This window comes from Microcaecilia unicolor, chromosome 5, assembly GCF_901765095.1.
Source record: "Microcaecilia unicolor chromosome 5, aMicUni1.1, whole genome shotgun sequence".
Taxonomy (NCBI): domain Eukaryota; kingdom Metazoa; phylum Chordata; class Amphibia; order Gymnophiona; family Siphonopidae; genus Microcaecilia; species Microcaecilia unicolor.
In genome coordinates, this window is record NC_044035.1 from 161,486,773 (window position 1) to 161,502,181 (window position 15,409).

The 15,409-nt window shown below is 45.6% G+C and overlaps 1 protein-coding gene across 9 annotated transcripts in view; it reads right to left on the reverse strand.

Annotated features, from left to right (window-relative positions):
- SEC31B (SEC31 homolog B, COPII coat complex component) overlaps positions 1-15,409 on the reverse strand; it is a 277,304-nt gene that overhangs the window by 249,340 nt on the left and 12,555 nt on the right. For 7 of the 9 annotated variants that reach the window (XM_030203516.1, XM_030203517.1, XM_030203519.1 and 4 more), the window contains 2 exons: positions 15,301-15,387; positions 11,168-11,291 (listed from right to left, as the gene is read on the reverse strand). In XM_030203516.1, the coding sequence (XP_030059376.1) occupies positions 11,168-11,291; positions 15,301-15,379 (203 nt within the window). In that variant the 5' untranslated portion in view covers positions 15,380-15,387. Of the gene's footprint in view, positions 1-11,167; positions 11,292-15,295; positions 15,388-15,409 lie in introns of those variants that run through there. The other 2 variants (XM_030203520.1, XM_030203523.1) reach the window with 2 other exon arrangements.

A 15,409-nucleotide genomic window follows, 5' to 3' on the forward strand; every position in this document is an offset into this window, starting at 1 on the left:
AAAACAATGTGGATGCAACAGCTCATAGGTTTGCTTGCTTTGTTTTGAGTAAATGGGGATGACAGCTGCGCTGTGAAGGGGAAGTCAGACTGTTCTAATTGGCTTCATTGCTTACAATAGACTAGATAAACAGGAGTGGAACTGAGCCTATTAAACCTCCTTGGGAAGGACACCACCAGCAGGCTGCAGCTAGCTTCCACTAGCTGATGATGCAGGAACTTCTCTCTCCTGTGGCCTGCACCCCCCCCCCCCCCCCCCCCCCCCCTTCAGAGGTAACTTCCTTCTTCTGCAAGGGCGGGTCGCAGCAGAGGGAAGTTAAGCTCTGGCGTCAGTTGGACCTCAGGTGACATTACCTCTCCACACCAAGCAGGCTTCATTGACGACTGAGTTGGCAGCGTGTACAGGTTTCAGCTTCTACTAGCCTTGAAGCCTTCTAAGAAGTTAAGCACCCGCCACATTGTGGAAAATTAAGGCAAGCACCCCCCCCCCCCCCCTTAAAGAAAGCTCAGCTCGCCCCAGAGCTTCTGTTAAAAGCAGCAGCTGTGGTGGCGCTCTATGCGAGTTGGCTGCACTTGCAAAGTTGCAAGTGACACAACTCCTGACATGAGGCTGATTCCTATCCTGAAATGAATATCATATATTCCTATCCTTGGACTTTTTAAAACAATTTTCTTTTTTTTATTTTTTTATTGGCAGGTAGTAGTACCAGAGGGCAGTTCTGCTGAGCTGAACAAAACAAAATCATCAAGATTCCCCTTAGTTTAGCAGAAATTGCTGCGTTAGGCTGCAGTGCCCTCCCTGCCAATTAAAAAAAAAAAGAAATTTATTTTAAAAAGTCCAGGAAATGGAATTATGTTATTAGTATTTGTTCAGGCTCAGCTCAGTCAGCTCGCCTGGCACCTATTCTAAAACACAGGGTGCTTTCCTCAGGGAAGAGAATCCTTTATTATTCTAAGGGAGGAGGAGGTGCGGGACATTGTTTAAATAAAAGAGTTCACTCACGAGAGTGATCTCTGTACACCCTCCTGAAGAAACGCGAGGATAACCGATACCGAAGCCGCTGACAATCCTGAACTTACACACCACGAATCGAAGGTACGCCACACCTTATAATAAGCTATCAAGGTGGATCTTTTCCAAGCCTGAAGCATCATAGCGATAATCGCATCCAGATACCCTTTCCTTCTCAACTTCGCCCTTTCAAGGGCCAGGACGTAAGACAAAGGGGGAGGGATCCTCCATCATGACTGGTCCCTGCAGCAAAAGACCATCCTGCGCCTGGAGCCACAGAGGATGATCGAACAGGAGAATGACCATATCCGAGTACCAGGGATGTCTGGGCCAATCCGGGGCCACCAGGATCACTCGACCGATGACTGGCAATGCGAGTCAGTAACCTGCCCACCATAGGCCACAGGGGAAAGGCACTGAGCAGGCCCCTGGGCCAAGGTTGTAGAAGAGCATCAATGCCTTCCGAGCTCAGCTCTCTTCCCCTGCTGAAGAAACGGGGAACATTCGCACTGAATGCGGTGGCCATTAAGTCCATCACCGGCATCCCCCAACGGGCAGCTATCTGATCGAAGGACAGAGGGAAGAGTGTCCACTCCCCCGGCTGCAACTGGTGGCGACTGAGAAAGTCTGCTTGCACATTCTGTGATCCTGCTACATGAGCCGCCGTCAAGAGAGAGAGATGAGTCTCTGTCCAACGGCAGATCAGGGCCACCTCGCACGCTAGTGGTGCACTCCTGGGGCCCCCCTGACAGTTCACGTAGGCGACCGCAGTCGCATTGTCCGAGAGAACTCGAACTGGGCAACCACGGAGAAGAGACAGAAACTCCCGAAGGGCCAGACAAATCGCCCGCAACTCCAAGCGGCTGATGGACCAAGACGCCTCCGTCAAGGTCCAAATGCCATGGGCTGTCTGTTGGAGGCAATGAGCCCCCCCAACCAGACAGCGACGCATCCGTGGTCACGATCTTCCATTCCGGGGTTTGCAGAGGAATGCCCGACACCAGATTCTTTGGAATGAACCACCAGTGCATGATTGTGTGCAGACGGGTCAAACATGGCACCCGAACCTCGTAATCCTCCGAGAAAGGAGACCAATGGCTCAGAAGGTGCCACTGCAGGGAGCGCATGCGAGCTCTGGCCCACTTTATGGCATCCAAGGCAGAGAACATTTCTCTGGTAAGTGAACGCTATTTTGCTTTGTGCTTTGGGAACTTAAAGATTGGGGTTTAAAGGAGGAATTGTAGGTTAGTGTTAGGCAAAATAAAAATATAAAAAGCAAATTTTATCAACTAATCTCCATAGTCTTTTCCACTTAGTTTTAAAAACTTTGTACCACAGCATTAACAGATAGAATCTAACAGGCACTGCAGGATCTAGTTTAGTCTTCTCACCCACTCCTAGGACAACTCTTCATTTATAGTCAGCTATTGTAATTAGGGTAACAAGCAAGAAATGCTCTTACAAAGTTTTAAATACATTTCATTACCAACTAAGAAGGAAACACTAACTAAACCATACAATATACTACATATTTTTTTATTTTTTTAATTTTGGTTACATTTGTACCCTGCGCTTTCCCACTCATGGCAGGCTCAATGCGGCGGGCAATGGAGGGTTAAGTGACATGCCTAGAGTCACAAGGAGCTGCCTGTGCTGGGAATCGAACTCAGTTCCTCAGGACCAAAGTCCACCACCCTAACCACTAGGCCACTCCTCCATATAAACTAAAAGACACTTTTATATTAGGCTAATATCCTTAATACTGTAGCAAGTTTTAAATTATTGAAAAACTCAAAAACACTAAGATGGAGTCAGCAGGCCAGCAGCGAGAGGTGCTATCCAGTCTCTTGCATTGAGTGTTACATGTATGATTATCTCCCAGTTGGTGAGATGTCATGTGTGTGTACCCAATGAAAAGAGCTCCTAGCTCTCAGGGAACGTGTCCGTTCTCTTGAGGCTAGAGTAGCAGACTTGGTGGAGCTGAGGGAGACAGAGAGGTACACAGAGGAGACCTACAGGGATATTGTAGAGAAGTCCCACCTCCAGTCTGGTTGGTAGCCCTTGTGCTACCTTGGAGGAGGGAGGTCTCCTAGAAGGAGAGCATCACCCTGGTGAAGTAGGAAGTACTCCTGTAGCCAGGACCTGCCCACCAGGGGATGTATTATCCTCTCGCACCGAGGATATGTCTCCAAGTGCTGCCCGGGAGGGAATGGTTAGGACAGCTGTTGTAGTTAGTGATTCGATCATTAGGCATATAGATAGCTGGGTGGCTGGTAAACGTGAGGATCGCCTAGTGACTTGCCTGCCTGGTGCGAAGGTGGCAGAACCTCACGTCACCTAGATAGGGTTTTAGATAGTGCTGGGGAGGAGTCGCCTGTCTTGGTACATGTGTGTACCAATGACATAGGAAAATGTGGGAGAGAGGTTCTGGAAGCCAAATTTAGGCTCTTAGGTAGAAAGCTGAAATGCTACCAGTTCCACGCGCAGGGCCCAAGAGACAGGCAGAGCTCCGGAGTCTCAATGGGTGGATGAGATGATGGTGCAGGAAGGAGGGTTTTAGATTTGTTAGGAACTGGGCAACATTCTGGGGAAGGGGGAGCCTATTCTGAAATGATGGGCTCCACCTTAACCAGGGTGGGACCAGGCTGCTGGCATCGGCATTTAAAAAGGAGATAGAGCAGCCTTTAAACTAGAAATGGGGGGGGGGGGGAAGGCCGACAGTCGCTCAAAAGCGCATGGTTCGGTATAAGGTATCTTTCAAAGATATCACCAAAACAGGGAAGATAGCGTATCCTGATAGTGAGGTTGCAAAAGAGACCGTAGTAGATTAGGTGTCCCTAAATAAAAATAAAAATCAGACAAAAGATTGCAAATTAGTACTGTCAAGTACTAAGCATGATGTCTATATGCGAATGCCAGGAGCCTAAGAAATAAGATGGGACAGTTAGAATATATTGCACTAAATGAAAAATTAAATATAATAGGCATCTCTGAGACCTGATGGAAGGAGGCTAACCAGTGGGACACTGTCATACCGGAGTACAAATTATATCACAGTGATAGGGTGGATCGAATTGGTGGAGGGGTAGCATTGTATATTAACGAGAGCCTTGAATCAAATAGATTGAAAATTCTGCAGGAAACAAAACACATCTTGGAATCACTGTGGATTGAAATTCCATGTTTAAAAGGGAAAAGGATAATGATAAGAGTGTACTACCGTCCACCTGGCCAGGATGAACAGACGGATGCAGAAATGTTAAAGGAAATTAGGGACGCAAACAAACTGGGCAACACAATAATAATGGGCGATTTCAATTACCCCAATATTGACTGGGTAAATGTAACATCGGGACTCGCTAGGGAGGTAAAATTCCTCGATTAAATCAAGGACAGCTTTATGGAGCAGCTGGTACAGGAGCCGACGAGAGAAGGAAAAATTCTAGACCTAGTCCTCAGTGGAGTGCATGATCTGGTGCGGGAGGTAATGGTGCTGGGGCCGGTTGATAACAGTGATCATAATATGATCGGATTTTGTATTAGCTTTGAAGTAAGTATACATAGGAAATCAAATATGTTAGCGTTTAACTTTAAAAAAGGAGACTATAATAAAATGAAAAGAACGGTGAAAAGAAAACAGAGGAGCAACTGCGAGGGTCAAGAATTTACATCAGGCATGGATGCTGTTCAAAAACACCATCCTGGAAGCCCAGGACAAATATATTCCGCGTAATAAAAAAGGGAGGACGGAAGACCAAACGACAGCCGGAGTGGTTAAATAGTGAGGTGAAGGAAGCTATTAGAGCTAAAAGAAAATCCTTCAGAAAATTGAAGAAGGAACCAATTGAAAATAATAAGAAACAGCATAAGGAATGTCAAGTCAAATGCAAAGCGCTGATAAGGAAAGCTAAGAGGGACTTCGAAAAAAAAATTGCGTTGGAGGCAAAAACATAGTAAAAAAATTTTTAGGTATATTAAAAGCAGGAAGCTGGCAAAAGAATCAGTTGGACCGCTAGATGACCGAGGAGTAAAAGGGGTGATCAGGGAAGACAAAGCCGTAGCGGAGAAATTAAATGAATTCTTTGCTTCAGTCTTCACCGAGGAAGATTTGGATGGGATACCAGTACCGGAAATGGTATTCGAAGCTGACGAGTCAGAGAAACTTAATGAATTCTCTGTAAACCTGGAGGATGTAATGGGGCAGTTCTACAAACTGAAGAGTAGTAAATCTCCTGGACCGGATGGTATTCATCCCGGAGTACTGATAGAACTGAAAAATGAGCTTGCAGAGCTATTCTTAGAAATACGCAATTTATCCTTAAAATCAAGCGTGGTACCGGAAGATTGGAGGGTGGCCAACGTAACGCCGATTTTTTAAAAAGGTTCCAGAGGAGATCCGGGAAATTATAGACCGGTGAGTCTGACGTCGGTGCCAGGCAAAATGGTAGAGACTATTATTAAGAACAAAATTACAGAGCATATTCAAATGCATGGATTAATGAGACAAAGTCAACATGGATTTAGTGAAGGGAAATCTTGCCTCACCAATATACTACATTTCTTTGAAGGTGTGAAGAAACATGTGGATAAAGGGGAGCCGGTTGATATTGTGTATCTGGATTTTCAGAAGGTGTTTGACAAAGTACCTCATGAAAGACTCCAGAGGAAATTGGAGAGTCATGGGCTACGAGGTAGTGTTCTATTGTGGATTAAAAACTGGTTAAAACATAGAAAACAGAGAGTAGGGTTAAATGGTCAGTTTTCTCAATGGAGAAGGGTAGTTAGTGGGGTTCCCCAGGGGTCTGTGCTGGGACCGCTGCTTTTTAACGTACTTATAAATGACCTAGAGATGGGAGTAACTAGTGAGGTAATTAAATTTGCTGATGACACAAAGTTATTCAAAGTCGTTAAATCGCGGCAGGATTGTGAAAAATTACAAGAGGACCTTACGAGACTGGGCATCTATATGGCAGATGACGTTTAATGTGAGCAAGTGCAAAGTGATGCATGTGGGAAAGAGGAACCCAATTTATAGCTACGTCATGCAAGCTCTCTTGAGCAGGGACTGTCCTTCCCCTTGTTTAAAATTGTACAGCGCTGCGTAACCCTAGCAACGCTATAGAAATGCTACGTAGTAGTAGTAGTTTCACGTTAGGAGTCACGGAACAAGAAAGGGATCTAGGTGTCGTCGTCGATGATATGTTGAAACCTTCTGATCAGTGTGCTGCTGCGGTTAAGAAAGCAAATAGAATGTTAGGTATTATTAGGAAAGGAATGGAAAACAAAAATGAGGATGTTATAATGCCTTTGTATTGCTCCATGGTGCAACCGCACCTCGAATATTATGTTCAATTCTGGTCGCCGCATCTCAAAAAAGATATAGTGGAATTAGAAAAGGTGCAGAGAAGAGCAACGAAAATGATAAGGGGGATGGGACGACTTCCCTATGAGGAAAGGCTAAAGCGGTTAGGGCTCTTCAGCTTGGAGAAAAGCGGCTGAGGGGAGATATGATAGAGGTCTATAAAATAATGAGTGGAGTTGAACGGGTAGATGTGAAGCGTCTGTTCACGCTTTCAAAAATACTAGGACTAGGGGGCATGCGATGAAGCTAGAATGTAGTAAATTTAAAACAAACTGGAGAAAATATTTCTTCACTCAACGTGTAATTAAACTTTGGAATTCGTTGTCAGAGAATGTGGTAAAGGCGGTTAGCTTAGCAGAGTTTTAAAAAAGATTTGGACAGCTTCATAAAGGAAGAGTCCATAGACCGCTATTAAATTGACTTGGAGAAAATCCACTATTTCTGGGATAAGCAGTATAAAATGTTTTGTACAATTTTGGGATCTTGCCGGGTATCTACGACCTGGATTGGCCACTGTTGGAAACAGGATGCTGGGCTCGATGGATCTTTGGTCTTTCCCAGTATGGCAATACTTATGTACTTATGACTTGAATCCCTTCCTTTCTGAGACAGGCCGCCGCTACGACAAGGACCTTGGAAAATGTCCGAGGTGCTGTGGCAAGGGCGAAGGGCATCACTCTGAATTGAAATGACGACCGAGCACTGCAAAGCGAAAAAAACGCCTGTGTGGAGGCCAAATTGGAATGTGTAAATAGGCCTCTGAGATCGAGAGATGTCAAACTCCCTTGGCTGTACCGCTGCGATCACCGAGCGGAGGGTTTCCATGCGGAAATGCAGAACCCGTAAGAACCTGTTGACACACTTGAGATCTAGGATGGGTCGCCAAGAACCGCCCTTTTTTGGCACCACAAAATAAATGGAGTATTGACCGCACCCTCTTTCTGCTGGGGGTAAAGGCTGGACGGCTCCCAGTCATTGTAAGCTGAGGATGGCGTGACGAACTGCCCGCACCTTGGCTGGAGATTTGCAAGGAGATTCCAGAAACGAGTCTACTATCGGATGAGCCAATTCCAACTTGTAGCCGTCTCTGATAACCTCCAAGACCCATCCATCAGATGTTACCCTGGTCCACTCCAACAGGAATAGGGACAACCTGCCCCCAATAACCGGCTGGAGATGGACCAGGGCCCCATCATTGGGCGGACCTGGCTGCGGACTGGTTTCTGTTACCGGAAAGGAAGGCCTGTCTGTCATCTTGAAAGGGCTGAGGTCTCCGAGACCTTGCTCTCTGAAAAGAGGCCCTGCGACCTGGACAGTAACGACGTGTATCCCTAAACTTAGGGCTAGGTACCACCGATCGCACACAATTTGGACCTGTCCTCCGGGAGGCGCTGGCCCTTAGAGTCACAGAGGTCCTTCACAATCTGTTCTAGGTCTGTCCCAAACAAAAGCTTTCCCCTAAAAGGAAACCTTGCTAGCCGTGACTTAGAGTCCATGTCTGCAGCCCAATGTTGCAACTACAGCCAGCAACGCGCGGTATGTCAGGGAAACCTCCTTCGCCGAAGCCCTCAAAAGATCATAAAGAAGATCCACAAGGAAGACTAATCCGGACTCTTAAGGCCGGCAAAACAGCCACGAGGTCCTCTGGAGAGGAGGCTTTCTGTACCCACGATAAGCATACCTGCACCGCATAGGAGCCACAAACTGAAGCTTGCAGGGAAAAGGACGCTACTTCAAAGGACAGCTTCAAGCAAGTCTCCAACTTACGATCCTGAGGGTCCTTGAGCGCCATGTCACCCTCCACAGGAAGAGCTGTTTTCTTAGTGACCACTGTGAATCCACCTTAGAAATCTTCAGCAAGTCTAAGTCAGCAGCAGACAGCGCGTAAAGACGCGACACAGCTCTAGCAACCTTAAGCCCACTGTCCGGCGTACCCCACTGCACTGAAATAAGGATTTTCATGGCCTCATGCACATGAAAGGAACGAGGTGGGCATTTGGTGCCAGACATAATACAGGGCACCGGACCTGCTCCTCCTGATGATTCAGGGGGTGAAATGGCCAAAACCTCAAAAGCCCTAACAATCAGGGAGGGACGCTCTTCCCTGCGAAAAAGGCGGACAGCAGGGTGACCTCATCTGCCAAATCCAAACATTCTGAGGGAGATAGCTCCTCGGGATCCAATATCTCCACCCGGGGACGTTTTGGCAGGAAAGACTGAGAGGCTGCAGCAACCAAAGTTTGCTGAGGAAGAGACGGGGCTGCCTGACTTTTTCAGAAGAAAGGCATTGTGCATTAATAAAAACCGGGGAAAAAGGAACTGAAAGGGACTCCCCTGCTCCCTCTAAATTGCTTTTCTCCATCTAAGCCTGTGCCACAGAAGCGCGTTGTGCCTTGTCAATCGCCATGTGCGGAGCTGGTCGCACCTGAGAGGAAAAAATGGACCGACGCGCGCTGCACTAACTGCCCTGAGGAAACTGCCGAAACTATCCCCTGCGCTTCCGACTCACCAGACGCCTGAGGGGAACCCCCGTCGCACTGAACACCCGCTGTGGGCTGACAGCGGCACAACTCACACTCCCCCAACACTGCTCTCCGGCCCCCACACCGGGAGCAGTGCTTAGCCGCCTCATAAGGCACTGACATGCTCCACAAACGCCTGCCCCTCAAACAGACTCAGCAGCCCGCCTAGCTCCTCCGTATGATTAAACAAAAACAAAGTCTCTTAAAGAGACACTTACTTTTTTTTTTTTTTAATAAGGAGAGAACGGGAACACCCGATCAGGCCCACAGCCCTGGGCGACGGAGGATAGGTAGGGGGACACCGGGAGGGAACTGGCACCACCAGGTGTACACCAGAAGCTACAAACAGCCACTCAACCCCTGACTGTGCTAAACTAGGCCCAAAGGACACCAGTAGCAAAGATCAAACCAGAGCTGCACAGATATGTCCCTCCACCTGCTAGATAGAGAGAATACTGAGGTTTACTTGGCTGCACAGCAGGGTTGCCAGGTGGAAAATTTTTTTCTAGCCCAATCCAGCCCAAAAACCAGCCCAAAACCCGCCCAAACACAAACCCCGCCCCTGACACCCCCACCCCCGCGTCATCACCCCGCCCCCGCCGTCACCGGCCCCGCCTCCCACGTCACCGGCCCCGCCTCCCCCGTCATCGGCCCCGCCTCCCCCGTCATCAGCCCCGCCTCCCCGTCATCGGCCCCGCCTCCCACGTCATCGGCCCGCCCAAAACGTCACTAACCCCGCCCAAAAAACGTCACTAACCCCACCCCCCCCGCGGCCTAAAAAGGCAAAAAGCCGCCCGAAAAACCGCACAGAAACCCAAAAAGCCGCCCAAAAAACCGCAACCCGCCGCGGGCAAAAATTTCCCGCGGCGGGTCGCGGAAAACCGCCCAATTGGGCGGTAAAACCGCCCACCTGGCAACACTGCTGCACAGGTCCACATATAACAAACCTCGGAGGTTCTATCTCCACCTGCTGGTAGAGGGACACAACTCACAAGTCTCTGGATTGATCTGTGGTACACTATGGAATAAAAGATTATCTTTGATTTAGCAGGGTTTTCAAGCTACCAGCAATAGCAAACAAAAGAAAAACAAAACAAAAGGAAGGTGCTGAAGACAGATGGCTTATGTTAAAAGGCACAGATAGATTTCATTTCAAGCTAAGAGAAGGCTATGAAGCAGAGTGATTTACAACTGTTTGCATCTGTTAGCTCCTGCAAGAAAACCTTAAACCTCAGGCGACAGTACTCACTGGACCTATTAAATTGGGCATCCACAAATTTACAATCTGATGTATTTATAAATTTAGGGCACAATATTCATAAGGAGAACTGTCATATTAACTGGGTAGTGCCAGTCCAGGCACTTCAGAACTCTGTTCTGACACTATGCTGTTAGTTTTTTATGGGCTGTTGGGGGGGTGGGGGGGGGGTGGGAGTTGCTCTTGTTAAATGTTTGATGACTGGAACTTTATGTATCTTTTTTACGATTAGTACGTTTTGTGATTTATACATAACTATGTTTCGGTTTTACTGGTTGTATTCATTCCTTTCTGTTGTAATCAATAAAAATTGTTGACTGTAACTGCTCCACTAACTGGCTGTTCCCTATCCGGCTAGGTTGGTGGGGTTCCCAGGGTGGACTTTGGGTGGAGCCACAACTTACACAGTTAGTGGCAATATTTGGTCCACTAAGTGGTTATGTGCATTAAGTTAAAACAGCAAAAAGGCTGCCCTAACTTTATGCGGAAAGTTAATTAATTTCCAGGTTCATTTCCAGGTCAGCACATATACCCATATATTCAAAACCGGGAGTCGCGCATGCCCTGGTACCAAGTATCCAGGGTTCATTCAGGTCGTGGCTAGAAGCGGCTTACAAAATATTACTCCCTCATTTTATTTTTGTTACAAACACCTTTAGAAGAAAATGACCTTCTGCATCTCAGACAGTGGACTGTTCTTGTGAAGGATACCCTGCATAAAAGCACAACTGAAGAAAGGATAAGAGCTACGAAGAGTAAGTTGGCAGTCCAGTAATCTAATCAGCTAATCACTTAGACATTAATACCTTGGCAGACCATCCTGTAACTGGTCTCGATTTAGATACAAAGAACAAACACTTATGACCAGTTTTACAAAGCTGGCTCAATCAAAGAAGATCCACTCAGGGAGGGTGAAAATAGTTATGCAAACTAGCCAAAAACACAAAAAGGCACACTACCATAGGGTACAACAGTTACACAAGAAGTAGCAGTTAAGCCACAAGGGCTTTGTACCTGCTGGCAGATGAAAGGATTCCTCTATGCCTTGTGTCTAGAAAGGGGTCCCCAAAATCCACTTCAAAGATCTCCAGGGCCGCACTGGTACTGAAGGAGGCATCCAACTGCTGGGCTGATGTACCTAAGCAAAGAGTACAGAATAGGCAGGGATATCATCAGAAAGCACAATTTTTTTTGATTCAGAGGGGAAAAAAAAGTATATTTTCCTTACGTTTTATCAAGGTCTTCTTTATCTAAGACAATTGGAATCAAGGTTCACAGCACCCAGCAACATGGTTAAAGCTGGGAGGACAAAAAGCATGAACAGCTCTCTGCTTTCCACTAAATGGCATCAGGAAGCCATGCTTTGAGCAGCATCCACTGCTGCTCATGTCACCCAGTATCAGCATCATGGTGCACAGTAATTTCCCCTCATAAAATGAATGCTGTGACCCAGAAACAACCAAAAAAAATAAAAGCCTGAGATTTCTATACTAATGACATCTATTGTAGCTAGTCGTACATACTTATTCTATGGCCTCCAATCTTTTGAAGCTTAACTCTATTTTCTGGATTCAGTTGCAAACAAGTTATCAGCAAAAACTGGAAGCCTTATGGATTAGCGGAAGAGTATCCTACCTGCAATAGCCCCTTCTATATTATGAATCTAAATTCCTTTGAAGAAAAATAACTTTAGGGAAATGGTAGACTACTTCCATCTACGTTATTTCCTGAGAAGAACAGTTAAAAAAAAAAAAAACTTAGGGGGGGCAACTGAGAGAGTAAAAACTGTACAACAGGCGTGGACGCTGTTCAAAAATACCATCCTGGAGGCCCAAGCCATACATATTCCGCGAATTAGAAAAGAAAGACGGAAGTCCAAAAGACAGCCGGCGTGGTTGAAAAGTGAGGTGAAGGAAGCTATTAGGGCTAAAAGAAACGCCTTCAGAAAATGGAAGGAGGAACCATCTGAAAATAACAACAAGAAGCAGCATAAGGAGTGTCAACGCAAATGCAAGGCGCAGATAAAGAAGGCCAAGAGGGATTACAAAAAAAAGATAGCATTAGAGGCAAAAAACATAGTAAAAAAATTTTTCGGTATATTAAAAGCAGGAAGCCGGCAAAAGAATCGGTTGGGCCGCTGGATGACCGAGGGGTAAAAGGGGCGATCAAGGAAGACAAAGACGTAGCGGAGAGACTGAATGAATTCTTTGCTTCGGTCTTCACCGAGGAAGATTTGGGTGGGATACCGGTGTCGGAAATGGTATTTCAAGCGGACGAGTCGGAGAAACTTACTGACTTCACGGTAAACCTGGAGGACGTAATGGGGCAGTTCAGCAAACTGAAGAGTAGCAAATCTCCTGGACCAGATGGTATTCATCCTAGAGTACTGATAGAACTGAAAAATGAGCTTGCGGAGCTACTGCTAGTGATATGCAACTTATCCTTAAAATCGAGCGTGGTACCGGAAGATTGGAGGGTGGCCAATGTAACACCGATTTTTAAAAAAGGCTCCAGGGGAGATCCGGGAAATTATAGACCGGTGAGTCTGACGTCAGTGCCGGGGAAAATGGTAGAGGCTATTATTACAAACAAAATTACAGAGCACATCCGAGGACATGGATTACTGAGACCGAGTCAGCACGGCTTTTGTGTGGGGAAATCTTGCCTGACCAATTTACTTCAATTCTTTGAAGGAGTAAACAAACATGTGGACAAAGGGGAACCAGTTGATATTGTGTATCTGGATTTCCAAAAGGTGTTTGACAAGGTACCTCATGAAAGGCTACAGAGGAAATTGGAGGGTCATGGGATAGGAGAAAATGTCCTATTGTGGATTAAAAACTGGTTGAAGGATAGGAAACAGAGAGTGGGGTTAAATGGGCAGTATTCACAATGGAGAAGGGTAGTTAGTGGGGCTCCTCAGGGGTCTGTGCTAGGACCACTGCTTTTTAATATATTTATAAATGATTTAGAGATGGGAGTAACTAGCGAGGTAATTAAATTTGCTGATGACACAAAGTTATTCAAAGTTGTTAAATCGCGACAGGATTGTGAAAAATTACAAGAGGACCTTACGAGACTGGGAGACTGGGCGGCTAAATGGCAGATGACGTTTAATGTGAGCAAGTGCAAGGTGATGCATGTGGGAAAAAAGAACCCGAATTATAGCTACGTCATGCAAGGTTCCACGTTAGGAGTTACGGACCAAGAAAGGGATCTGGGTGTCGTCGTCGATAATACACTGAAACCTTCTGCTCAGTGTGCTGCTGCGGCTAGGAAAGCAAATAGAATGTTGGGTATTATTAGGAAAGGTATGGAAAACAGGTGTGAGGATGTTATAATGCCGTTGTATCGCTCCATGGTGCGACCGCACCTTGAGTAGTGTGTTCAATTCTGGTCGCCGCATCTCAAGAAAGATATAGTAGAATTGGAAAAGGTGCAGAGAAGGGCGACTAAAATGATAGCGGGGATGGGACGACTTCCCTATGAAGGAAGATTAAGGAGGCTAGGAGGCATATTTTCAAAGCACTTTGGGAGGCTAAGTTCCATATGTTTCTATGGAACTTTGGGAGGCTAAGTGCTTTGATAATAAGCCTCTAGGGCTATTCAGCTTGGAGAAGAGACGGCTGAGGGGAGACATGATAGAGGTATATAAAATAATGAGTGGAGTGGAACAGGTGGATGTGAAGCGTCTGTTCACGCTTTCCAAAAATACTAGGACTAGGGGGCATGCGATGAAACTACAGTGTAGTAAATTTAAAACAAATCGGAGAAAACTTTTCTTCACCCAACGTGTAATTAAACTCTGGAATTCGTTGCTGAAGAAAGTGGTGAAAGCGGTTAGCTTAGCAGAGTTTTAAAAGGGGTTGGACGGTTTCCTAAAGGACAAGTCCATAAACCACTACTAAATGGACTTGGGAAAAATCCACAATTCCAGGAATAACATGTATAGAATGTTTGTACGTTTGGGAAGCTTGCCAGGTGCCCTTGGCCTGGATTGGCCGCTGTCGTGGACAGGATGCTGGGCTCGATGGACCCTTGGTCTTTTCCCAGTATGGCATTACTTATGTACTTATGTACTAAAGAAATATTTTCATTCTCCACAACATTTACCCACTGCATCTATTTCTGGAGAAATGCAACTTTAAGCTGCTTTTTACACTCACAGGTTCTCAGTTGATGTGACTACCACTAAATTCTTGTGAAATACTTGCAAATTTGATCGTGCTACTCTTTTCTTAGCCAGTCATTGCTGGCTTTCTGTTACCTACCAGATAAACCTTCCTTTTCATGATTCTTCTGACCAAATGACCTAAATATCTAGCTGATCTTATTTTCCAACTAACTGCTCGATTTCTTCTAACTTGACCTAACAGTTCCACCTCCCACTAGAATTCACTGAGAAGTTACACATAAAGGCAGTATATCAAATCCCTTCCCCTATCTCCCCCTACTTACCATACCACTTTCAGCTATCATACTCCTATGCTCTAGAATTCTATCCCTCATAGCCTGTGGACAAACTGCACCTACTCTAATAGCTGTCTTAAAACTTGGGTCTTCTACAGCACAGCATTAACCTCCCCTTCTACTATGTTTCCTTAGCTCTCAATTCTGAATTTAATTTCCCTATAGTTCTTTTCAGTTAATTGTCATTTAGTTTTTCTCTCTCTCCTACCCTCTTTTGTCAGTTGGTATTTGCTGTGTTATTCTTATTATTCTGGCTTCTATTTTAAAATTTTATATCTTGATATGTAAACTACTTCGTTCTACCAAAAGGCAGCAGCATCAAGTGAATAAACTAAAGACTGGTACTGGGATATTGTTTTAATGACACTTTTAGACCAAGGTTGTTGTAATTTTAAGAGTAAGAAAATTTCCGAACAAATAAATGAACCAGCTTTCTCACAAAAGTATATTCCAGTCACTTCAATTACAGACATGCTTTAATTGCAGCTGCACAGCCTCACAAGTTTTCTTCTCCTTGCAAGGTCTTCAGTTTTGCAAACATGAAGGAAAAGAGATGTGCAAACAATGTAAAAGAGCTCAGTTCTATACAAGCTCTCCACTTGTTCATGTTTTCCCCAGCAGCACAGTGAAAGTATGGGTTTGGATACAGTATTATTTAAATAAAAGGCTTACAATACCCGTTGCTAGGTACAGTGGGTGCTGGCTTGCTGGACTCCAAACTTGAACAGCTGCTCGCTCAATTTCCTTCAGCTTCATCTTCTGTACTACAAAAAAAGTAAACAAAAC